The sequence below is a fragment of the Coregonus lavaretus genome (genome assembly GCF_964263955.1).
Source record: "Coregonus lavaretus genome assembly, chromosome: 40".
In the NCBI taxonomy this organism is placed as follows: domain Eukaryota; kingdom Metazoa; phylum Chordata; class Actinopteri; order Salmoniformes; family Salmonidae; genus Coregonus; species Coregonus lavaretus.
The window spans coordinates 6,670,799-6,697,872 of record NC_140027.1 but is presented as its reverse complement, the minus strand read 5'-3'; the positions used below and the strand labels follow the sequence as shown (position 1 = coordinate 6,697,872).

Here is a 27,074-nt window from a genome sequence, read left to right as displayed (position 1 = left end):
GACCAGTCTTGAAACCTGACTGGTTTGGATCAAGAAGGTCATTCTGAGAGAGATAACAAGAGAGTTGGCTAAAGACGGCACGAGAACAGTCTACTAATTGACATCAATATTGTCAGATCTCTGGATTATAAATGTAACGTGTTGTGTTCACTGATAGTAAGTGCTGCGGCAGTAGGTGTAGAGATCCATCCAGTCCCACAATTGTCTAGGACTGTGTCATTGGCCCTGGCCTGGAGATGGCTGCCTTCTCCCTCACGCTCAGGGACAGGCACATCTTGGGCACTCTGCAGCCAGCAGCAGCTTGTGTGCCTGCGCATTCACAGTGGGACCAGCGAACCCCAGCCTAACCCCGCTGCCTCCGCCTGGTTCCCACACACACTATCAAAAGGGATCAGCCCAGAACTACACGGCAGGACCTGGTCAATGACCTGAACAGAGCTGGGACCACAGTCTCAAAGAAAACCATTAGTAACACACTACGCCGTCATGGATTAAAATCCTGCAGCGCACGCAAGGTCCCCCTGCTCAAGCCAGCGCATGTCCAGGCACGTCTGAAGTTTGCCAATTACCATCTGGATGATCCAGAGGAGGAATGGGAGAAGGTCATGTGGTCTGATGAGACAAAAATAGAGCTTTTTGGTCTAAACTCTACTCGCTGTGTTTGGAGGAAGAAGAAGGATGAGTACAACCCCAAGAACACCATCCCAACCGTGAAGCATGGAGGTGGAAACATCATTCTTTGGGGATGCTTTTCTGCAAAGGGGACAGGACGACTGCACAGTATTGAGGGGAGGATGGATGGGGCCATGTATCGCGAGATCTTGGCCAACAACCTCCTTCCCTCAGTAAGAGCATTGAAGATGGGTCGTGGCTGGGTTTTCCAGCATGACAACGACCCGAAACACACAGCCAGGGCAACTAAGGAGTGGCTCCGTAAGAAGCATCTCAAGGTCCTGGAGTGGCCTAGCCAGTCTCCAGACCTGAACCCAATAGAAAATCTTTGGAGGGAGCTGAAAGTCCGTATTGCCCAGCGACAGCCCCGAAACCTGAAGGATCTGGAGAAGGTCTGTATGGAGGAGTGGGCCAAAATCCCTGCTGCAGTGTGTGTAAACCTGGTCAAGACCTACAGGAAACGTATGATCTCTGTAATTGCAAACAAAGGTTTCTGTACCAAATATTAAGTTCTGCTTTTCTGATGTATCAAATACTTATGTCATGCAATAAAATGCAAATTAATTACTTAAAAATCATACAATGTGATATTCTGGATTTTTGTTTTAGATTCCGTCTCTCACAGTTGAAGTGTACCTGTGATAAAAATTACAGACCTCTACATGCTTTGTAAGTAGGAAAACCTGCAAAATCGTCAGTGTATCAAATACTTGTTCTCCCCACTGTATGTCTGCCAGACATGCAGAGATGCGATTCGCCACCTGGTTATCAGAAGGGGGAAAGGAGAAGATGAATTGTGTGTCGTCTGCGTAGCAATGATAGGAGAAACCATGTGAGGATATGACAGAGCCAAGTGACTTGGTGTATAGAGAGAATAGGAGAGGGCCTAGAACTGAGCCCTGGGGGACACCAGTGGTGAGAGCACGTGGTGCGGAGACAGATTCTCGCCACGCCACCTGGTAGGAGCGACCTGTGAGGTAGGACGCAATCCAAGAGTGAGCCGCGCCGGAGATGCCCAGCTCGGAGAGGGTGGAGAGGAGGATCTGATGGTTCACAGTATCAAAGGCAGCAGATAGGTCTAGAAGGATGAGAGCAGAGGAGAGAGAGTTAGCTTTAGCAGTGCGGAGAGCCTCCGTGACACAGAGAAGAGCAGTCTCAGTTGAATGACCAGTCTTAAAACCTGACTGGTTTGGATCAAGAAGGTCATTCTGAGAGAGATAACAAGAGAGTTGGCTAAAGACGGCACGCTCAAGAGTTTTGGAGAGAAAAGAAAGAAGGGATACTGGTCTGTAGTTGTTGACATCGGAGGGATCGAGTGTAGGTTTTTTGAGAAGGGGTGCAACTCTCGCTCTCTTGAAGACGGAAGGGACATAGCCAGTGGTCAAGGATGAGTTGATGAGCGAGGTGAGGTAAGGGAGAAGGTCTCCGGAAATGGAGATACATGAGGTGATGGCGGTGGATGAATGGCATGACAATGGGCTTCAGGACCTCGTCACGGTATCTCTGTGCATTCAAATTGCCATTGATAAAATGCAATTGTATTCGTTGTCCGTAGCTTATGCCTGCCCATACCATATCCCACTGCCACCATGGGGCACTCTGTTCACAACGTTGACATCAACAAACCGCTCGCCCACACGACACAATACACACTGTCTGCCATCTGCCCGGTACAGTTGAAACTGGGATTAATCCTTGAAGAGTACACTTCTCCAGTGTGCCAAGTGGCCATCTTAGGTGAGCATTGGCCCACTGATGTTGGTTACAACGCCAAACTGCAGTCAGGTCAAGACCCTGGTGAGGACGATGAGCATGCAGATTAGCTTCCCTGGGACGGTTTCTGACAGTTTGTGCAGAAAGTCTTTGTTGTGCAAACCCAGTTTCATCAGCTGTAAGGGTGGCTGGTCTCAGACAATCCCGCAGGTGAATAAGTCGGATGTGGAGGTCCTGTGCTGGCGTGGTTACACGTGGTCTACGGCTGTAAAGCCGGTTGGACGTACTGCCAAAATCTCTAAAACGACGTTGGAGGCAGTTTATGGTAGAGAAATTAACATTCAATTCTCTGGCAACAGCTCTGGTGGATATTCCTGCAGTCAGCATGCCAATTGCACACCCCCTCAAAACTAGAGACAGCTGTGGCGTTGTGTGACAAAACTGCACATTTTAGTGGCCTTTTATTGTCCCCAGCACAAGGTGCACCTGTGTAATGATCATGCTGTTTAATCAACTTCTTAATATGTCACACCAGTCAGGTGGAGGGATTTCAAGTGCAAACAGAGTGAGCCGGGCGCCAGACTGAGTTCTGGAGGTGAAATGGAAGTGAATGAGGGCGAGTTAAGTGAGGTGGAAGGTGTGGTGAAAAGCTCGGAATCCGAGCATGGCATCAATGGACATGATAAAGAAGAATCTGGTCCAGTAGTAGTGAACTTTTTGGGGAAAGTGGATCCTTGCCTTTTGGTGGATCCATTTGTTGTTTCAGGGTGGGTGAGAAAGGAGTTTGGTGCAGTTGAATCAGTTAACGTAACCTGTGGTGGACTTATTTGTTTGTGTTTCTTCTGACCAGAGGGAGTGGGTGCTACATGTTACGCAACTTGGGTCAAGATCTGTTTCTTGCTTTGCTCTTAGGAACAGGGCACCATTGAAAGGAGTGATTTCTGGGGAAGTGTTAAGTGTGGAGGTGGAGCAATTGAAGTTTAAGATTCCTGGTGTTTGTGATAACCGCCGTTTGGTGCGGCGCAGACCCAGTGGTGAGCGTGGTGAAGTAGAGGAGTCACTGTCAGTCCTTTTGAATTTTGAGTCATGGTCTTTAGCCGACAAAGTCATGTTAGGATAAATCAGTTATCCTGTTAGAGCTTTTGAGCCGAATCCACTGCGCTGTTCTCGCTGTTTCAGGTGCAACGTTTATGGTCATGTTGCAGCAGTTTGTAGGAGGGAGATTCCAAGATTTGGGAACTGTGCAGGAGGGCATGTGATAGAGGATTGTGTAGTTTTGGTAGGTAACATTTTGTGTGTTAACTGTAGGGTGCCCATGTTGCTGGGGATCAGAAGTGTCCTGTGCGAGAGAGGCAGGTTGAGGTGGCTAGAGTCAGAGTAGTGCAGAAGGTGTTGTATGCTGAGGCAGTGAAGAAAGTAGATGAGGATGGTTCAAGGGTGAGGGATCCTGAGAGGATCCCTGTGAGTAGTAGATCTGTGTCAGCACAGAGGGATAGGCCAATAAGTGACATATGCTTCAGTAAGGCAGGTAGCTTAGTGGTTAAGAGCGTTGTGCCAGTAAACGAAAGGTCTCTGGTTCTAATCCCCGAGCCGACTAGGTGAAAAATCTGTCGATGTGCCCTTGAGCAAGGCACTTAACCCTAATTGCTCCTCTATGTCGCTCTGGATAAGAGCGTCTGCTAAATGACTGAAAAGTAAATGTAAGGTTGGCTTCTTAGCGTTCATAGCAATGGTTATCAACTGTACTGCAGAAATGGAATGTAAATCACAGAAAATAGATGTGGTGGCAGCTGCAGAGAAGTATTTGGGTATATGGGATTAGACGTCAGAATAGTTGTATTTATTTTTATTTTATACTTCAGAAGAGTTACAGGGTGTGTTGAGTGGTAGTGTTCCGTCCTCCCAGGCCGTTGGCATAGTGCAGAAGTAGACAGGGTCAAAGTAGTGGAATGGGGTAGTGGGTTTTTAATGAGTGTAGGATTAGTTTGAAGGATGTTTTTTTATTTCATTTTGTATTACGAAGTATAATGGATTTATATTATAGTGCAGTTGGGGGCGGTAATGCAGCATATTGGATGCTACCCGCCGTTAAACTCAGAAGAAGAAGAAGAAGAAAGTCATGTGCATTATCTTGGCAAAGGAGAAATGCACACTAACAGGGATGTAAACTAATGTGTGCGTATGGAACATTTCTGGAATCTTTTATTTGAGCTCATGAAACATGGGACTAACACTGTTACATGTTGCGTTTATATTTTTGTTCAATATTTGTATGTGTTATTGAACTGGTTTGAATTGTGTATTTCGCTATTGTTGCGTGTCATTTGTAAACATTGCAAGAATTGCATAAAAAGTTAAGCCCTTCCCTCAACGTTAACGCTTGAATCTACTTCCGGTGCATTTCTTCGGGTCAGTTTGGACGTGTGCTGCTAGCAGAAAAATGGCCTCAGACAAGCAAAATGAAGGAAAAATATTACCTTTGGACGAGAATAAAGAAAATACAACGGAAGATGGAATAGGACTGGAGAGTATCCTTTCTAAAGCTATAAAGCTGACCCGGGACAAATATGTAATTTAGCGACAGGAGGGCTTACCCAACTAACTAGTTAGCTAACGTAATGCCGGATGGCTAGCGCTACGTGTCATTAGAAAAGCGGTTTACAGATGTTGTTGTCATTAGAATATTGCTAAAATCATGTGTATTTAAGTAAATTAACATTGTCAACTTGCTACATCCATCACATAATGCAAATCCACTGCTAAAGTATATTTAATGTGAGCTTTTCTCAAATGCACCACTGTGTACGTAACTAGGTTCTTGTGTGAATGTAGTAGACTGGCCTTTAACGCAGACTTGCAGTTCTCCAGATCATCAAGGATTCCCAGCAACAACATGGTTTACGACACGGGGATTATCAAAGATACAGGTGAGATGGAGGACTGGACACTGACGCGATATGGCAGAGAATGGGAGTTTGACAACCATAGACCATACCTTATGGTTGGCTCGTAGTTTCACACTGTAAAATTCACCTGTCTTTCTCTCTGTCCTAGGGGATACTGCTCCCGGCGCTTGCGTCGTCTGCGCAAGACCCTGGGCTTCAAGTGCGGTAACAGGCACAAGTTCATTGGGAAGAAAGTGACTGTCGAAATGCTCTCTGACAACCGGTACTGTGACAACAGGTATTCCCTACCAATCCCATTCTTTCAACAGTATTAAAGTAGAACTGGATTTACAATCCAAATACTTAATGCATGATACCTGCCGGCAACCATCCTGCTTGTATCATGCAGTTCTAGAACTACAATCAAAATACTCATCATGCATGGTGCCCAGAGAGGCACCAAAATGGCGGCCAGCACTAAAGTTGGCCCAAGTCCCTTGAATATAACAAATTCCCTTCCCCTTTTAGGTATCTACTGCTGGTACTGATGGAGGCTGAGAGGGCGTGGAGCTATGCCATGCAGCTGAAGCAGGAGGCAAACACAGAGCCCCGCAAGCGCTTCCACCTGTTATCCCGCCTGCGGAAGGCCGCCAAACATGGAGAGAGGCTGGAGAAGCTCTGTGAGAGCCCCCGTGTGGATGCAAAGACCAAACTGGAAGCACAGGTAGGCTAATGCCCTGACATGGAGAGTCAGTGACTTTCCCTATTGTTTTACCTTCATTTATTTCAACATGTGGTTCAAATGCTGTTGAAGTGAAGTAAGAATTTTCAACTGAAACTAATATTTGAGACACATATCTATCAGGTGAGGAACCAACAGTATAGGCAGCTGGGTGTGTCCTGGAGGAAAGAGTGCTTCAGGGCCCTGTCTTTGACCTAGCCGAAATAACTGCTGATGACCTCTGAATTAATAATAATAAATAATGAATGCAACTTGTCTGCAGGCCTACACCTCCTACCTGAGTGGCATGGTGCGCTTTGAGCTGCAGGAGTGGAAGGCTGCCATGGAGGCCTTCAACAAGTGCAAGTGAGTCTGACCCCACTACCTAAAGGCCTAAGTGTGGCACTTTTGATTGCTGAGCTTTTGATCTAGAGGAGTAAGATGATACTTTGACCTGGGGCAAATGAGGCCTCAAGAATATAGGCTACATTGTATGTTGACAGATGTCAAGTTGTCTAATGTTTAAAAGCGGTACCTAAGCGTATGCTTAGCATAGCCAAACACATTCAGCAAATAGCTGTATTCCCGGACCACCATCTCGCTGCTTGTGAACTATAGAAAATGCCATGTGACTGTATTGTAACATCTCTCAGGACCATCTATGAGAAGCTGGCCAGTGCCTTCACTGAGGAGCTGGCAGTGCTGTATCACCAGCGTGTGGAGGAGATCTCACCCAATATCCGCTACTGTGCTTACAACATCGGTAGGTGACACACACAGTCCATCGCTCAGATTGACAGTGAATTGCACTCTCATATGCATTCACACATGCACACCTCTCATATAGAGAAAATCCTACACACCTATTCATTCTCCCACTTCTCTCTTTCCCACACACACACACACACACACACACAACTCATTCCTGTTCAGTTGACTGGTACTGAACAACCCTACTTTCCTCTGACTCCAGGGGACCAGAACGCAATGAATGAGCTGATGCAGATGAGGCTGAGTGCAGGAGGAGGAGGAGGCATGATGGCTGAGAAACTAGAGGTCAGTGTGTGGTCCCTCTCACTGTAAAACACATACATAATAACTACTACTGTGCTACTGGGAAGTATGGTCATAAATCTGTCCCTACATCTATATTTTACTCTTTAGTGCAGAGAAAATCACTATGTTCCAATGTCCATACTGTTATACCACTTAGAATGCATGCCCAATACATTGCTACCTTTTTTCAGTAGCAAGCTAGTGTGGATATTGGATCAGACCTGTCTTATGTAGCATACTGTTAAATGGTCTTATTATGGTATTATTCTAGGCCCTGATCACACAGACGAGAGCCAAGCAGGCAGCCACCATGAGTGAGGTGGAGTGGCGAGGCCGAACGGTGCCCGTCAAGATCGACAAGGCCCGCATCTTCCTGCTGGGCCTGGGAGACAACGAGGCCGCCATCGCCCAGGTCAGTGACCCTACCAGGGGACTAGTCACATACGCCATTTTCACACTACTGAGCCAAGCAGAACATGACTGGGCTGGCCTGGTTTCACATCCACCACAGTTGCTAGAACTGTGCCAGAAAGGACAATGTGAAAATAAAATATCAGAGCCGGAACAGTACGATTCAGGTCAGCACGATAGTGTTAAAAGCAAGGCTCGACATTAACGCTTGTCCTCTTGTCCGGGACAACCAACAACAAAAAGTCGGACAAGCAGAATATAGATTTAAGTGGTCCGAATGGACAAATAAATAATTCACATCAAAATATCAAGCAATTACTCTGATTAGAATTGGATCTAAGTGTCTTCTGGATGTGCTGTCTTGCGCACTTTTTTCCCCAATCTCTGCAGAGCGCATCTGAGTAGAATTATTGTATTGCATTGACAGGTACGAGCGATCTTTCAATCACCTGTGGTTGCAAGATGTGCTTTTGAGATCACCCTGTTCATGTTTGTTCATTCCTTGCTAGCTAGTGAGTTATTTGCCCAGTTATTTTTGGTCAGCAAACAGGGTTCATTTGCATCTTACAACATGCTTATCGGTGACCTTTTTTGGCCTATGGTGTTACAGGCCTTTAATTGTTTGGGGGGGACAAGTAACTTGAGCTTTCAGACAAGTAAAGAATTTGTCCTACTTGTCCGTTGGACAAGTGGCTAAAAAAACCGTTAATGTCAGGCCCTGAAAAGGGTTTTGCTGTTCTGCTTGGACACCTCTGCTTCATTATGGGCTAGTGGGCTTAGGGAAGTAGCTACAGGGCTAGTAGTAAACTTATGGGGCTAGTGGGCTTAGGGAAGTAGCTACAGGGCTAGTAGTAAACGTATGGGGCTAGTGAACAAGGATGCCTAATGGAACTAGAGAAACTGTTGGTGAACTAGGGGGCCAGTGAACAGGGGTATCAAGCTGTTATCAACCAGTCTGTTGGTGAACTAGGGGGCCAGTGAACAGGGGTATCAAGCTGTTATCAACCAGTCTGTTGGTGAACTAGGGTGCCAGTGAACAGGGGTATCAAGCTGTTATCAACCAGTCTGTAGGGAGAGGTTATCCTAAAGGCAGGTAAGGAGAAAGGGTGGCTATCATCTCGTGTAGTTGACCTTGGGTCTCAGTAGGTGGCGTTCTCTCCACTACAGCTCACTGACAGGTGTCTATTGTCAGACTCTCCTTACCTTCCCTGTCGGTCTTGATGTAGGCCTACCTCTTCCTCCCTGTGGCCACACCCGTCACACCCAACTGCACTCACAGCTCTGGCATGCCGCCGCTCGTGCTGTCAAGCTGCATTCTATGCATAGCAACCCACACACTCACACGGCTACACCCATCATCCCTAGTCTCTATGGACAGACAAGCATCAGAGCTAAATGGTTATCAGTTTGGGAGTGGGACCATCATTTGTGTTAGATGTAGCATAGAATTACATGTAATTGTGCTTACACTTTTGAAGTAAGGCTACATTTGGGTATGGTCAGAAATTCCCCTCATACCTGTCCTGTCCACAACCAGTTCTATGGTCCTCTGTAGCTCAGCTGGTAGAGCACGGCGCTTGTAACGCCAAGGTAGTGGGTTCGATCCCCGGGACCACCCATACACAAAAAAATGTATGCACGCATGACTGTAAGTCGCTTTGGATAAAAGCGTCTGCTAAATGGCATATTATATTATTTATCCAAATGTGCTTTTCGAGTTGAAGGTTAACATTTTATGCACCTTAATCCTTAATTGATATATTGTGAGTCAATGATTCTGTTACATTTATGGCCAAAATGTCACATGCCAACTTGAATTATTTTTCATTTATGCATTTAGATACAAATGTCCAATATATGTCAACAATCCTTCCTCCAAAGGACTATTCTGTAGATTACATTTAGTGAAAATCCCCCAAATCATGGCCATTTTTGTCTGGGTTTCGTGAGGAATCACTCAACCATTCCAACGGAACTGCCATTTAAGGCCATGCACAGGCCCTTGGGGACATACTGAAAAGATATCCGCCATCCCTCCCTCTGTTAAAGGCACAGAAGACACCAGACTGGTTCTCCCAGTGCTGTTAGGGACTAGGTGTTGCCAGGGTGGTGGCAATAGTTTGTGTGGCACCACAACACACCCTCCCTACATGCTGGATGGATAGGAGTGAATGTTACTTCAGTCTGTCCAATACGAATTTGTGTTCAAGGGCAACTCCACAACTCTTCAACCTCATTTTAATTATCTCCAGCACAATACAATTTTTTACGTTAAGAAGTTCTACCCGATGATATCAAAATGTACAAAATTTTTAAAAACAGTGATTTTCAAACACAGATTCGTGGTGATGTGGGGAGCTAGAAACTCATAGTTTTTTTTAATGACTTTTTTTCCTTTAATCCTACTCTGTGATGTCACGAGAGGTTTCCATCCAATTCCAAAATCTGCATAAAGAAAATATCAGCGTGTGGTGTGTTTCCACAAGAAGTACTTACAGCAGATTTAAAAAAAATCGGTGCCTGATGACTTATTGTACACAATGTACTTTTTCTCTTTAAGTTTTCATATATATCGAATAACAATCGAAAGTTCAATGTGTTTCCATTGCATTTTCAACTCTACCAATAGTATCAAATTGTATTTGTCACATTCGGCGAATACAACCGGTGTAGACCTTAAAGTGAAATGCTTACAATCCTTTAACCAACAATGCAGTTTAAGAAAAATAAGTGTTAAGTAAAAAATAGGTAAGTCAAATAATTAAAGAGCAGCAGTAAAATAACAGTAGTGAGGCTATATACAGCGGGTACCGGTACAGAGTCAATGTGCGGGTGCACAGGTTAGTCGGGGGGGGGGGACAGACAATGCAAATAGTTTGGGTAGCCATTTGATTAGTTGTTCAGGAGTCTTATGGCTTGGGGGTAGAAGCTGTTAAGAAGCCTTTTGGACCTAGACTTGGCGCTCCGGTACCGCTTGCCGTTTTGTCACAAATGGTTGCGCTAAATAGCAAATGTTCCTACTCTGGTCTTGGCACACGCGCTCTAGCCAACTGCTTGCAAATACAGTGCGTAGGGTTGGGCTATATCCGGATTTTCATACCGTTTCTGTACCATACACGGTATTTCCAGAAGTGCACACAAGGGGCGCTATACTTTTGAAAATTTTATTTTAAGTAGTCATTTTTCTCTCACACAAAACAATTTGGGCAACAGGGATCTTGATCCAGGAAAGGATTGAATGTCTCTGCTGTAACCAAGAAGCTTGATCTTGACATCTAGCCACTTAGCTAGCAAACCAAATGCATAGCTGGAGCCCTTAAATTATTTGACACAACTTAGATTTATTTTAATTTAACAGTATTTAAAATTATACCGTCGGTATTTCGAAATACCCAGATATACGGTTTAACCGGTATACCGCCCAAGCCTAACTGTGCGGGTAGGCTACTTTACATAATGAGATTATTAAGAGCGAGAATATATTTTTGTCAAACGGCAGTCAAGCATCGATCATCATGTCACCAGAATAAGACCGTCAATATTAATTGGAAAGGAGCATCAAGGTCACTGTGCATTTTCACCACCCTGTGAAGTTCATTATAAGTTATTTAATATGTAGCCTAATAAACTGCATGGTTTCCCGAGTTGTACTGGGAGGACCACAGATCATATAATCTCATGACTCGATATGATGATTATTATGTAAATATTTGTGCATTAAGGAGTCTCCACCTCCATTTCTCGCATAATTAATTTTACAGACACAAAAAGATCCCACCATGTCGAATGAACAAATTATCTTTCGGCATTTATAAAATTGTACTGAAACCATCAGTTTCCATCACAGCTGTCATAATAAATTTTTTAAAATACGGTATGACTTTACTCGCATAACTGGATGGAAATGTGGTTAATGGTAAGCATTCTTTTAGGATATTTTTATATTTTTAACCACAGATCATATAAATGTGCCTTTTCAAATATGTAGACATTGGTATGGTGCTGGAAATAATAAGATGATGAATATGAGGTTGAAAAGTGGCAGAATTGTCCTTTTTAAGTGGAACGCTCCCAAAGCGTTCCCCGCCATGTTTTAGCACTTTATTGATTGCTTAAGTGTTTTTGTCAGCTAAAGAGAAGACACTGGCGAATCCTCTGAGAATTACGATGTCTCACACAGATTCGTCAGAGGATAAAATGCAGCAAAATAATTTAAAGATTGGATGGATTCGTCAGCAGGGGAAAATATAACAAACAAATTTTATTAGCAATTTTTTATTTAATATGGCCGCTGCTAGGACGTTCTAACTAGGACATATTAGTCATTGACGATATTGTAATATTTAATCCTATATCATTTCTCTGACTCACACTCATCTTCTAAAATGACTGACATTTTACATAAACAATACAAACCACAACACTTGGCTGCCTCCTAACCTGCAAGCTAGCCTACTGTACCGTAACCCAGGCTTATTGTAAGCTAGCCTACTGTACCGTAACCCAGGCTTATTGCAAGCTAGCCTACTGTACCGTAACACAGGCTTATTGCAAGCTAGCCTACTGTACCGTAACCCAGGCTTATTGCAAGCTAGCCTACTGTACCGTAACCCAGGCTTATTGCAAGCTAGCCTACTGTACCGTAACCCAGGCTTATTGCAAGCTAGCCTACTGTACCGTAACCCAGGCTTATTGCAAGCTAGCCTACTGTACCGTAACCCAGGCTTATTGCAAGCTAGCCTACTGTACCGTAACCCAGGCTTATTGCAAGCTAGCCTACTGTACCGTAACCCAGGCTTATTGCAAGCTAGCCTACTGTACCGTAACCCAGGCTTATTGTAAGCTAGCCTACTGTACCGTAACCCAGGCTTATTGCAAGCTAGCCTACTGTACCGTAACCCAGGCTTATTGCAAGCTAGCCTACTGTACCGTAACCCAGGCTTATTGCAAGCTAGCCTACTGTACCGTAACACAGGCTTATTGCAAGCTAGCCTACTGTACCGTAACACAGGCTTATTGTGTAAATCTTGGGGGGGATATGAAGAACACGGCTTCTCTTTCACATCGATCCTGAGCTACAGTAACTCTAGGGATTGACCAATTACAGGAATGTCTACAGCAACCTGCTCTGCTGCATACTTCTGTCTCTCTCCCAGTCACAGCCTCACCCAAGACCTACTTTAAGTTTTACACTAATATTTACATGTTTGTATAATTTCATCTGATTCGTACAGTAAGCAAGGCTCTACAGTGCAACCATTTCAAGTATGAGCACATGTGCGAGTAAAATGCTGCCATAGCTATTTTCAAAGTATTTCAGCTGTTTTGTTTCATACTCTTGCTATCGCACAAAGAAATACGAATCCCATATCCCACCTCGCGCTGCAACAGTGCCTGGGGGCTGTGCACACTGTAAGTAATGTGCTAAGAGATACATTTTTAGAAGGCCACAGGCATAGGGAAGATCTCTATTGCCTATGCCTCGTGTCCTCTATCCTCATGTCTTTCTCAATACCCATTGGAGGAGAAGGTCAGTGGAGAGGAGGTATATATGAATGTATATTGTATGTCGTATTTATACTGGCTCACCATTTGTCACCCACAGGCAGCCAATGAGGAGACCAAGGAACGTCTGTACGAGACCCTGCTAGCCGAGTGCAGAGACACCATCCAGGCTGTGAGAGAGGAGCTGAAGACTGAAGCGGTAAGGATGACTGACTGACAGAGATACAGACATTACCGTTTTGGGTTACGGAATGACACATTTGAGGTTACAGACATGACAGTTTGGGTTACGATCTGACCGGGGTTCACATTGATACTTGGGGTTACGGACCTGACATAGTAAAGTTCAAAGGATAAACAGTAACGTGAGTAGTAGGGTCAAGGACTGCACCCAGACCCTGTCACTATCTGTCCATGTGTAAATGCCCCCTGACTTTTCAACTCTGCAGAAGCAGCGAGAGCGATCTGATGAAGCCAGTGGCAAGGTGTCCAACCTGCAGTTCCTGCACAGGTAAGAGAGGTCATTGTGTCTGTCTGTGACATTTGTCAGAGGATGCAAGATGCATGGTGACCCTATCTCCTCACCGCGTCCTCAACCGTATTGGAGGAGAAGGTCCAAGGTCCCTCCCCTCAGACCGTCTTCTCCAATGAGTTTTGAGAAGATGAGAAATACAAGCAAATATGAATTAAGAGCCTATCTGTACATGGAACCGGTCTTTGACCTGTTTGTGTTCCCCCTTCCATAGCTACCTGACCTACATCAAGCTGTGGACGGTGGTGAAGAGGAATGAGAGCATGGCCCACGTGCTGCAGGCCAAGCTGAAGGAGCCGCAGACGGACGAGAACAAAAGGGGCCCTCGCCCCCAGGACCTCATCCGCCTCTACGACATCATCCTCCAGGTACAAAAACACACATTTGGGTTGTATTCAGTAGCCACAAAAAGGGGAAAAATAGAGTAAAACAGGGCGGTACAACCTGAGGTTGTTAAATGAAAATGTATTTTTATTTTTCTGTTAAAATGTTTTGCTGTTGTGTGCGCTTATGAGTACACTTCTGATAAAACAACAACACGCGTCGCTTGTCATCTCTGGCTCATTCCAAATGTCTATCTGTTTCCTTGTCGTCTGATAATGTTACAGTAATTGATAGTGAAACTGAATGGTTTGATATTTTCCTGCTTCATAACCACAAAACATCCAAACCACTCTTGTAGTTGGAGAAAGTTAAAATACCTCTATTTACTCAGCATACCCAGGATCAAGTCCAAAAACTATACTGAACAAAAATATAAACTCAACATGTAAAGCGTTGGTTTCATGATCTGAAATAAAATAAAACAAATGTTCCATACGCACAAAAAGCTTATTTATCTCAAATTTTGAGGACAAATTTGTTTACATCCCTGTTAGTGAGCATTTCTCGTTTGCCAAGATAATCCATCCACCCGACAGGTGTGGCATATCAAGAAGCTGATTAAACAGCGTGATCGTTACACAGGTGCACCTTGTGCTGGGGACAATAAAAGGTCACTCTAAATTGAGCAGTTCTGTCACACAACACAATGCCACAGATGTCTCAAGTTGAGGGAGCGTGCAATTGACTGCAGGAATGTCCTCCAGAGCTGTTGCCAGAGAATTGAATGTTAATTTCTCTACCATAAGCCGCCTCCAACGTCACTTTAGAACATTTGCCAGGATGTCCAACCGGCCTCACAACCACAGACCACGTGTAACCACGCCAGCCCAGGAACTCCACATCCGACTTCTTCACCTGCGTCTGCGGGGGTGCCTGCCATTCAAGCCTAATGTTAAGCCTATAGAAATATAATGATTATTTCTGGTTAAGCCTCTACCAGTGAGTCATCTTGTCCTTGTTGATGTTGCCTCATGACTGTTTCTACAGAGTCTGGCTGAGCTGTCCACCCTGCAGGGGCTGGAGGAAGATCACACATTCCAGAAGGAGGTGGCCCTCAAGATGCTGGTCTACAAGGCCTACAGGTCAGAGCTCACACCACATAGGACACACATTACACACACATACGCAGTACACACACACACACTCCCACAGGTGTTTCTTCATAGCCTTGATGTACAAGCTAGTAAAGAAATGGAGCGAACAACATATACACACACACACAGTTATTGGCATGACCCCTGCCATTCAGGTGTTTCTAATCTGCCTCTGCCAGAACAGAAGCATGCACACAGTCACTAACATCCCTCCTATTTCTCCCTCAGGTGTTTCTTCATAGCCCAGTCGTACGTGCTGGTAAAGAAGTGGAGTGAGGCTCTGGTCCTGTATGAGCGGGTCCTGAAGTACGCCATGGAGGTCCAGTCCAAGGCCAAGAGCCTCAACAACAGCCTCAAGGTAACAGGCACTGACCCCTGAACTTTGACCTCTGACTGTGGCCAGTGTGTAAACGCACATTTTAACATACAGGTAACTGCCAAAATAAAGGAAATGCCAACATAAATTGTCTTAATAGGGTGTTGGGCCACCACGAGTCAGAACAGCTTCAATGCACCTTGAGGATGGATGCGACACCATTCTTCCACAAGAAATTCCATAATTTTGAGTTTTGTTGATGGTGGTGGAAAACGCTCTCTCAGGTGCCACTCCAGAATCTCCCATAAGTGTTCAATTGAGTTGAGATCTGGTGACAGACGGCCATGACACATGGTTTACCTCATTTTCATGCTCATCAAACCATTCCATGACCACTCGTGCCCTGTGGATGGGGGTATTGTCATCCTATGGGGGCATAGCCATGGTAGCAAAAATAATGGCTACCCAGTATTTCTATACATGACCCTACTCATAATTAACTCAGCACACCTGTGTGGAAACACCTGCTTTCAATATACTTTGTATCCCTCATTTACTCAAGCGTTTCCATTATTTTGGTAGTTACCTGTATATATAACTCAAGGGGTGAAGAAAAGCTTTGTCGTCTGTCAAATACTACTCATGATATAGAATCTATTGGCTCTGAGTTCAAACCATGACAATATCCACAAAGTAGGTGTTCTATTATCTGTTGGGCATTTTTGGGGGAGGGGGCCTGTCATTGAAATTGATGCAGGTAGGTAAACACGTGTTATTAATGATACTCTACTGTTGGACCGTCTACAATGTCTTAACTAATGTATCTGTCTCCCTTGCCTATAGGATCTGCCTGATGTGCAGGAGCTGATCACAGAGGTCAACGCTGAGAAATACTCGCTTCAGGCGGCAGCCATCTTAGGTGGGTACCTGACTTGCAATGGCAGCCGTTTCTGTTTCTATAGGGTAATGCCCTTACCTGGGTTAGGCAACTGTCTTTGTAGTGACTTTTCTGCTTGACTTGTCATTGTTTTTTTTTTTTTCTTTCTTCCAAGACTAAGGTCTCTGGTTTATTTTGCTTGTGTTATGAAGCTGAGGGTGTGTGTTTGTATTTTAGACACGGAGGATGCTCCTGAAGCTCCCTCTCAGCAGAAGGTGAAAGACAACACGGTAAGAACAAAGAAAATCAGCCTCCTGCAAAAAAAAAGTCTCACAGTTAACCACCCCCAATGTGCTTGGCCCTAACACTAATCTCTTGTGGAAAGAATATTGGTGTAATTACGACGTTTGGGTTTTTCCGTCACTGGTTATTTGGACTAAACAAGATTTCGACCAGCGTTAGCATCTTCACTTTCAGGTAGTGGTGGAATAAATGGAAACTGAGTGTAGTGAATACTAATGTATGTATGTATGTATGTTAGTTGTACAGTAGTGAGAGGAAGTAGTGTTGGGAATAGTAGTGTGCCTACCACAGATCATTGCCTTACATGTGCCAGCCTGTGGGAAATAATACTCCCAGACCTGCCTCAGTTAATACAGGACAGAGCTGGAATGCTGCCTAGCAGACTGACACGGAAAAACAACAATGTTTGGGTGATATATGACCTATATCAGGAGGCCTCTGCCAGACATACTGTATGTCATTGCGTAATCCCACACCGGATTGGGTTTCATTCTTAAATCCGTCATAGAAATGTCATGATGCTGCTGCCATGAGCAGTGTATGTCGACATGGCAGGTATTAGAGTTGTTCACTGCTGAACCTAGTGCTGGTTCATGAAAGATTACCTCTGCTTTGCTAACAGACCAAACCTCATGACAGGTTCTAGTCATTTACTTTTACCAGTCCCTGCTCTCCCTCTAATTTGTCTATTCCCCCTGTCCGTCCGTCCATCCAGCCTCTCTGCGAGCGCCTGGAAACCTTCCACCTGGACCCCACCCTGGTGGGGAAGCAGCCCAACCTGGTCCAGTTCCCCCCCGACTTCCAGCCCATCCCGTGCAAGCCCCTCTTCTTCGACCTGGCACTCAACCACGTGGCCTTCCCGCCCCTCGACGACAAGGTGGAGCAGAAGGGCAAGGGCGGCCTGACCGGCTACATCAAGGGCATCTTCGGCTTCGGCAGCTAAATGGAGTCCCAGGCTTCGGCGAGGCCTTCAGGGTGGAAGCCACCATGGGCCCCAATGATATTGATAAACAAGCTGAGTGGGTTTCTAGAATACTGGCTCTGTCTCCACCTGAACTGTGGAAACAATGTCTGTGTCTGGAAATGGCAACCTGTTCCCTTATGTATTACACAACTTTCCTGGTCGAAAGTAGTACTCTGCATAGGGAATAGGGTGCCATTTCCAAAGCTACCAGTCTGAGACTTCATGTTATAGAGGTTTCCAGGCCTTGTGTTTGTTCCCTTCAACAACCCCCAACACACTTTACATAGGGAATACAAGCCCAATTGATTTATCTTGAATTATTTTCATTTACCAACTCTTAAAAGCGCCTTCATGTACCCGGTCTTAATGTCAGTATACAGAAGGGAGAGGAAGTGTTATATTAATCACGATCATAAAGGACAAACTGTAATAAATGCACAGGGTAATTCCACGACCGAGCCGTGATGTCTCATAACACATTCATTTCTGATAGGATTTTGACAGTATCACCTCTGTATTGCCTCAACTTTCTTATGACTGTAATATCTAGATTGTGAGACAAGTTCTCATTTTAGAGAATAATCTATTCAATGTATCTGTCCTTGTCCTGCACGCCAATACATCTCTGCATGGATGACACTTAAAGTTAGACTAGACATTAGGATTGAAATGGTCCTGTTAATTTCCTTACACAACAATGTGGTTCAGTGGCCAATTACTTTATATTTGGTACAGGAAAGAACTCTATAACATGTATGTTTATATTCTCTAATGATCTTACTTTTTAAAACATTTATGTAAGTTCTGTGTGTGACAAAAGACAGAATGACCTTTGAGGTCAAAGGTGACTGCTTAGATCCCTTTTTGCCTCACCCCCGAAAGTCTAGGAGGCAGCGTTCATGAACATCTGTCCAAAACAACCCTAGTATGTCTAGAAATACTGTATTTTAATACACACAGTTGGGTCGTATCAGTTGGGTCGTATTCCAACATCTTTTTAAGGGGAGGGAGCAGGCACCCTTTTTGAGTGCCCAACACCTCTTCAGCTTTCCCCGTACCAAAGCCAGTTCTGTAATCATGGTTCTTTAGCTATTCAATGGACCTCATATTTGCATTTGTCTATGATGACTAACCGTATTCTACACTACAGGTTGTCAATTTACCTTCTGTCCTCTCTTCAATCTGACTCTTTTGTTTTCTGTTTAATTCGGGTTTATGTAAGTCTTGTACTTAGTCATTTTACTTCTATGCATTTTTTAAAAATAAACAGGATTTGGGTTAGATGCGTATTGGAATGGTTTCACGCATCATCACCCAAGATGGCCCAAAAATAATTGTTAACATGATTTGCAAAATAAGTGGAGTATTGAAAGAAAAAATTGTGAAATGGATGATGAAATAGTTTCCAGGCTTCTAATTAAAAAAGAGATACATTTGCGCCAAACATGACCAGAGTTTGACCTTTATTCACTCATCCCTAGCTTCGAACGTTTCAAGATGTGAAAACTTAGTTTTCACTCACTTTTTTTAGTTTTACTTTTTCTCTTAGGATTGAACATGTGACTGATAATGACTTTGTACTGTAGCATAGCTGCAATCGACAACCTCTATCACACAAACTTTAAGTCTGCTACTATAATTTCGCAATAAGGCCAGAGGGGCTGTGATATATGCCACGGCTAAGGGCTGTTCTTAGGCGCAACGTGTAGTGCCTGGCTACAGCCCTTAGCCGTGGTATGATGGCCATACGCCACAAACCCCCAAGGTGCCTTATTGCTATTATTAACTTGTTACCAACTTAATTAGAGCATTACAAATAAATGTTTTGTCATACTCGTTGTATACAGTCTGATATACCACAGCTGTCAGCCAATCAGCACTCAGGGCTTGAACCTCCCAGTTTATAATAGTGCTTTTGGCACTCCCACAGAAGCTTATTAGTGTAGTTTTGTGATCATAGGCTCCTGTGTCAGGTGTGGGAGCAGCATGAGATGCCGGTGTTGGGTGTGTTTTTGTCCCAGGCAGGCATACAGGTGCTACATGTTAACAACTTTAAAAGCTAATCAGCCTCCCACCACCGAACGTTTTTCCTTGATCCCTTATTGGTTATCAACAGTTGGGCTCTCATCACAAGCCGATATGTGCATTCCACCACACACTTCAGACACCATAAAATGCGTTCTGACCTCGTGGTATGGGTAATTGTGTGTGTTTGATAACTGCCCATGATCAGGAGTCGTCATCAGTATGATGATGATTGATGTACTGTTTGTCTGGTGAATCCGTTTCATTCTACTGTATACATATCTATACAGGGTTATGTACTTTCGTATAAAATGGCTAATCAAAATTCTACTTTATGTGTGCGCTAAATTAATGTGGCACACCCCTGTATTAGGCTACATGGATTACACCATCGCTGTATTACACCCCTGTATACACACAATCTCACACCTATGTTTACTGTTTTCCCATGCACTCTTACTGCAAAAGTGTTGCCATAGGAACCTTGAGGCTGGCAGTTCCTCCAAGTTTTACCCATGTTCCTTGTACTCCACCCAAACACCTACACGGTATGGCAGCGTGACAACTGAGTTTTCCTAATGATTGTGACTTTAGGAAAAGTCAGATGTGGTATGGCTTCAATATAAGGAAATTGACAACCCTGTCCATTGATAAAAGCAGCCATATTTCCCCCCTCATGGCCATTCTTGAGGAAGACTAATGTTGAGGGCATTACCAAAACACCGCAGGTAACACCTGATTACACTCAAACCCCTCACAGAATTAGCAAAAACAGTAACTTATTATCAATCAATGGGCAAATAATATGCTTGTTAAACCAGACTGAACATGACATCAAGTAAAACAATGGTGAGTTCAACCAGGCTATAGGCAAATAATCCCTTAATGGCCCCAATGGCTATTTATGACATGAGTAAGGTCATTTTATTTAGTTGTACATAAGTCCATACTTAACAAAAAAAAATGCAACATGTTTCGTGAGCTGAAATAAAAGATCCCAGAAATGTTCCATACTGACGAAAAGCTTATTTTTCTCAAATGATGTGCACAAATTTGTTTAAATCCCTGTTAGTGAACATTTCTCCTTTGCCAAGATATTCATCCACCTGACAGGTGTGGCATATCAAGAAGCTGATTAAACAGCATGATCATTACAAGCGTGCACCTTGTGCTGGGGACAATAAAAGGCCACTCTAAAATGTGCAGTTTTGTATCACAACACAATGCCACAGATGTTTAAAGTTTGGAGGGAGCGTGTAATTGGCATGCTGATTGCAGGAATGTCCACCAGAGCTGTTGCCAGATAATGTAATGTTAATTTTTCTACCATAAGCTGCCTCCAACATTGTTTTTGCGAATTGTGCAGGATGTCCAACCGGCCTCACAACCACAGACCACGTGTAACCACGCCAGCCCAGGACCTCCACATCCAGCTTCTTTACCTGCCGGATCGTCTGAGACCAGCCACACGGGCATCTGATGAAATTGAGGATTATTTCTGTCTGTAGTAAAGCCCTTTTGAGGAAAACTCATTCTGATTGGCTGGGCCTGGCTCCCCAGTTAGTGGGCATGGCTCCCAAGTGGGTGGGCCTATGCCCTCCCAGGCCCACCCATGGCTGCGCCCCTGCACAGTCATGTGAAATCCATAGATTAGGGCCTATTGAATTGATTTCAATTGACTGATTTCCTTATATGAACTGTAACTCAATCAAATCGTTGAAATTGTTGCATGTTGCATTAATATTTTTTTCAGTAGAAAATGTCAAGCTATTTAAATAAAATCGAAGGAAAATCAAACATTCAATAAATCAAAAGCTCAGTAAATAATATGTAACTAACTCAAATAATCAAGGCAAACTAGGCAGATCAAATAAAAAATAGTAAACAAAAATCTAATGGCCATCAAAAGGAATGGAGGGAAATATCTATCAACAATAAAGAAATAAAAAAAGCAATGTCCTTTCGCTGTATGGCATGAGTAAAGGAAAAATTAAGGCTGGCGTGCAAACCGATATTTAATTTCAGAATTGGTTAAAATTAGGATAAGGTCAGGGTTAAGGATTTGGTTGAGGTTGGGAATAAATTATGCTTCCATTAACTTCTCCAGTGATTTTTTTTGTCGGCATTTAGAAAGTTTGCATAGAAAATAGATGCGACAATTGCCTGCTAAGGTGCGTTTCCATTGAACTGTCTTGTGTCGATAAAAACAGCTGGATGTAATTATGTCACACCCCCAAAAAATGTAGAATAAAAATGAAGTGGTTGAAGTGTTTCCATTATCCATTTAGGCAATTGGACATGAATAAATTGGTGACAGCCTGTATGCTCTCCCACCTAGCATTTATAATTACATCAGGTGCCCCGCGTACCTTCAAAATGATTCTGCAATTATCATTTATTCGAAAAACACAATTTCCATCACCATTTGTCGCAATAAAGAAAGACAAATCCACCCCTGTCGAACAGATACACATTTTGTCGATCTTTAGAACATTTCTACTGTAGCTGCCGTTTCCATTACATTTTTTTTGCGACATTGCTTTTGTCAAATAAACCTGAGTCAATAGAAACCTGCCTACTTTTGGATTTTTTCTAGTCGGGCTGTCAATGGAAGCTTAGCAGACATCCTAGTCTTGAATGAATGTACAAGTCTTCCGTTTGGCAAACAAGGACACTATCAATGTATGAAATATTTGTATGATTAAATATTTTGCAGTGGGCCTACTAGTTGAGATTTCCCTTGTCTTAGATCACTCCCAATAACAGTAATTATAGGCCTCTATCCTGTTCCTTGTTGATTGCTGGTCAACCTATTGATTAGAGCATTCATACTTTTGATATCTGGTTTTATAAAGGTGCACAGCAGTCTCCTGTCTATACCTGGGTAATTGAGGATAATGTCAAACTTTATTGTAGATTTGTGACAGGCCATCGTTTGACGCTAGTTTCTACTTCACAGTAGGGCTGTTTTTGGTTGCAGAAATGGCTTCATGAAGATGTGAACTTTCATGTGTCTTAATTATAAACTTGTATGGGAATAATAAATATGAATACAAATGTTAAATTATGAGCCTAGTTTAGCCAAGGAGAAAGCACTGAGCTACAGTGGGGAGAACAAGTATTTGATACACTGCTGATTTTGCAGGTTTTCCTACTTACAAAGCATGTAGAGGTCTGTAATTGTTATAATAGGTACACTTCAACTGTGAGAGACGGAATCTAAAAGAAAAATCCAGAAAATCACATTGTATGATTTTTAAGTAATTCATTTGCATTTTATTGCATGACATAAGTATTTGATCACCTACCAACCAGTAAGAATTCCGGCTCTCACAGACCTGTTAGTTTTTCTTTAAGAAGCCCTCCTGTTCTCCACTCATTACCTGTATTAACGGCACCTGTTTGAACTCGTTACCTGTATAAAAGACACCTGTCCACACACTCAATCAAACAGACTCCAACCTCTCCACAATGGCCAAGACCAGAGAGCTGTGTAAGGACATCAGGGATAAAATTGTAGACCTGCACAAGGCTGGGATGGGCCTACAGGACAATAGGCAAGCAGCTTGGTGAGAAGGCAACAAATGTTGGCACAATTATTAGAAAATGGAAGAAGTTCAAGATGACGGTCAATCACCCTCGGTCTGGGGCTCCATGCAAGATCTCACCTCGTGGGGCATCAATGTTCATGAAGAAGGTGAGGGATCAGCCCAGAACTACACGGCAGGACCTGGTCAATGACCTGAAGAGAGCTGGGACCACAGTCTCAAAGAAAACCATTAGTAACACGCTACGCCGTCATGGATTAAAATCCTGCAGCGCACGCAAGGTCCCCTGCTCAAGCCAGCGCATGTCCAGGCCCGTCTGAAGTTTGCCAATGACCATCTGGATGATCCAGAGGAGGAATGGGAGAAGGTCATGTGGTCTGATGAGACTAAAATAGAGCTTTTTGGTCTAAACTCCACTTGCCGTGTTTGGAGGAAGAAGAAGGATGAGTACAACCCCAAGAACACCATCCCAACCGTGAAGCATGGAGGTGGAAACATCATTCTTTGGGGATGGTTTTCTGCAAAGGGGACAGGACGACTGCACCGTTTTGAGGGGAGGATGGATGGGGCCATGTATCGCGAGATCTTGGCCAACAACCTCCTTCCCTCAGTAAGAGCATTGAAGATGGGTCGTGGCTGGGTCTTCCAGCATGACAACGACCCGAAACACACAGCCAGGGCAACTAAGGAGTGGCTCCGTAAGAAGCATCTCAAGGTCCTGGAGTGGCCTAGCCAGTCTCCAGACCTGAACCCAATAGAACATCTTTGGAGGGAGCTGAAAGTCTGTATTGCCTAGCGACAGCCCCGAAACCTGAAGGATCTGGAGAAGGTCTGTATGGAAGAGTGGGCCAAAATCCCTGCTGCAGTGTGTGCAAACCTGGTCAAGACCTACAGGAAATGTATGATCTCTGAAATTGCAAACAAAGGTTTCTGTACCAAATATTAAGTTCTGCTTTTCTGATTTATCAAATACTTATGTCATGCAATAAAATGCAAATTAATTACTTAAAAATCATACAATGTGATTTTCTGGATTTAAGTTTTAGAGTCCGTCTCTCACAGTTGAAGTGTACCTATGATAAAAATTACAGACCTCTACATGCTTTGTAAGTAGGAAAACCTGCAAAATCGGCAGTGTATCAAATACTTCTCCCCACTGTATATAGGGAGAAAGACAGGTTCCTTCATGGATAGCCATGATTGTCTGAGATAATGGTGGGGTTAACCATACTGACAGTTGGTCCTGCGTTTACATATGAATTCTTAAAGAGTTGGGTGGGGCTAAGGCTTAAGAGGGTGTGAACGATGCTGAATGGGCATTCACAAAGAAGAGCTCTCTAGGAAGTGTGAAAATAATTTTCTCCGAAATGGGATAGCAAGTTTCGCAAATTTCAAAGCAGCATGTTTACTCCAACAGTGTATGAAATACCATTTTGAAGCCGAGTTTGTATAAAATGTAAAAAACTAAAGCAAAATCACTTACATTTGACATAAGCCCCCATAGAGAAATCTGGTCACATTTGTGAAAGCTTGGTTGAAGCCCACTGTAAGGAATATGTACTTGTATTGTATATAACAGACCCAATTTTCTTATGGTACAGTTGAAGTCGGAAGTTTACATACACCTTAGCCAACTACATTTAAACTTCGTTTTTCACAATTCCTGTCATTTAATCCTTGTAAAAATTCCCTGTCTTAGGTCAGTTAGGATCACCACTTTATTTTAAGAATGTGAAATGTCAGAATAATAGTAGCGAGAATGGTTTATTTCTTTCATCACATTCCCAGTGGGTCAGAAGTTTACATACACTCAATTAGTATTTGGTAGCATTGCCTTTCAATTGTTTAACTTGGGTCAAACGGTTCGGGTAGCCTTCCACAAGCTTCCCACAATAAGTTTGGTGAATTTTGGCCCATTCCTCCTGACAGAGCTGGTGTAACTGAGTCAGGTTTGTAGGCCTCCTTGCTCGCACCTGCTTTTTCAGTTCTGCCCACACATTTTCTATTGGATTGAGGTTAGTGCTTTGAGATGGCCACTCCAATAGAATACCTTGACTTTGTTGTCCTTAAGCCATTTTGCCACAACTTTGGAAGTATGCTTGGGGTCATTGTCCATTTGGAAGACCCATTTGCAACCAAGCTTTAACTTCCTGACTGATGTCTTGAAATGTTGCTTCAATATATCCACATCATTTTCCTTCCTCATGATGCCATCTATTTTGTGAATTGCACCAGTCCCTCCTGCAGCAAAGCACCCCCACAGCATGATGCTGCCACCCCCATGCTTCACGGTTGGGATGGTGTTCTTCGGCTTGCAAGCAACCCCCTTTTGCTCCAAACATAACATTTTACATTTACATTTTAGTCATTTAGCAGACGCTCTTATCCAGAGCGACTTACATTACACTTTTTTTTTTTTTTCATACTGGCCCCCCGTGGGAATCGAACCCACAACCCTGGCGTTGCAAACGCCATGCTCTACATCCCTGCCGGCCATTCCCTCCCCTACCCTGGACGACGCTGGGCCAATTGTGCGCCGCCCCATGGGTCTCCTGGTCATGGCCGGCTACGACAGAGCCTGGATTTGAACCAGGATCTCTAGTGGCACAGCTAGCACTGCGATGCAGTGCCTTAGACCACTGCGCCACTCGATGGTCATTATGGCCAAACAGTTCTATTTTTGTTTCATCAGACCAGAGGACATTTCTCAAAAAAGTACGATCTTTGTCCTCATATGCAGTTGCAAACCGTAGTCTGGCTTTTTTATGGCGGTTTTGGAGCAGTGGCTTCTTCCATGCTGAGCGGCCTTTCAGGTTATGTCGATATAGGACTCGTTTTACTGTGGATATAGATACTTTTGTACCTGTTTCCTCCAGCATCTTCACAAGGTCCTTTGCTGTTGTTCTGGGATTGATTTGCACTTTTTGCACCAAAGTACGTTAATCTCTAGGAGACAGAACGCGTCTCCTTCCTGAGTGGTATGACGGCTGCGTGGTCCCATGATGTTTATACTTGCGTACTATTGTTTGTACAGATAAACGTGGTACCTTCAGGCGTTTGAAATTGCTCCCAAGGATGAACCAGACTTGTGGAGGTCTACACATTTTTTTCTGAGGTCTTGGCTGATTTCTTTTGATTTTCCCATGATGTCAAGCAAAGAGGCACTGAGTTTGAAGGTAGGCCTTGAAATACATCCACAGGTACACCTCCAATTGACTCAAATGATGTCAATTAGCCTATCAGAAGCTTCTAAAGCCATGAAATCATTTTCTGGAATTTTCCAAGCTGTTTAAAGGCACAGTCAACTTAGTGTATGTAAACTTCTGACCCACTGGAATTGTGATACAGTGAATTATAAGTGAAATAATCTGTCTGTAAACAATTGTTGGAAAAATGACTTGTGTCATGCACAAAGTAGGTGTCCTAACCGACTTGCCAAAACTTTAGTTTGTTAACAAGAAATTTGTGGAGTGGTTGAAAAACGAGTTTTAATGACTCCAACCTAAGTGTATGAAAACTTCTGACTTCAACTGTATGTGTAAAATATAGTTTCTCTGTTGGATATATTCTAACATTCAGAACTTTTTAAAATCAATGTAATACTTGGAAATGTATTGTTTTACAACAGGGATCATCACACAGTAAACCATCTATCTGCCACTTCTATTTGTTTATGCCCCCCCCCCCCCACCCACACACACCCACCCACCCACACACACACACACACACTATAGGAACAGAGTACACAGGCATCCACTGTGTTCATTAAGATAGGATTGTACTTCATCTTGCCTTGCTTAAGGTTTACATTACCTCCACTACCTAGTATCTAATTACCCACAAGCCCATATGTTATTCTACACTGATCCTTATAGAAACGGAATGTTTCTCCAGACTAATACTCCCTAGCAAAATAGTAACAGTGACTTTAGAAAACCTGACAGTGAACTAATGAATGGGGAGGGTTGAACTAGAGAGGTGACTGAAGGAGGGCAGGAGTGAGGAGAAGGGGGAGTGTGTAGAACAGGTTGGCCCGGTCCTGTGGAACTAAATAGATGTCTGGGTGTT

General features: G+C 43.6%; 1 protein-coding gene across 2 annotated transcripts; it reads left to right on the top strand.

The window, feature by feature from the left end:
* Positions 1–4,481: 4,481 nt before the first annotated feature.
* Positions 4,482–18,714, top strand: LOC311113259 (signal recognition particle subunit SRP68-like). 2 transcript variants are annotated; one of them, XM_084156466.1, is made up of 17 exons: positions 4,482–4,560; positions 4,800–4,913; positions 5,246–5,312; positions 5,440–5,568; positions 5,799–5,994; positions 6,275–6,357; positions 6,645–6,754; positions 6,965–7,047; positions 7,319–7,459; positions 13,064–13,162; positions 13,413–13,474; positions 13,710–13,863; positions 14,867–14,961; positions 15,202–15,331; positions 16,133–16,208; positions 16,404–16,456; positions 17,185–18,714. In XM_084156466.1, the coding sequence occupies exons 1-17, from the start codon at positions 4,557–4,559 to the stop codon at positions 17,410–17,412; spliced, it is 1,824 nt and encodes a 607-aa protein (XP_084012592.1). In that variant the 5' UTR covers positions 4,482–4,556; the 3' UTR covers positions 17,413–18,714. The 2 variants fall into 2 exon arrangements, with proteins under 2 accessions (XP_084012592.1, XP_084012591.1); XM_084156465.1 differs by lacking the exon at positions 4,482–4,560 and having other exon boundaries at positions 4,752–4,913.
* Positions 18,715–27,074: the final 8,360 nt, after the last annotated feature.

What these genes read in the sequence shown, in the direction of transcription:
- LOC311113259 (XM_084156466.1), top strand. An exon ending in TCTACGACATCATCCTCCAG is followed by an intron (nt 13,864 to 14,866) that starts GTACAAAAACAC and finishes CTGTTTCTACAG; the next exon opens with AGTCTGGCTGAGCTGTCCAC. An exon ending in GCCTCAACAACAGCCTCAAG is followed by an intron (nt 15,332 to 16,132) that starts GTAACAGGCACT and finishes CCTTGCCTATAG; the next exon opens with GATCTGCCTGATGTGCAGGA.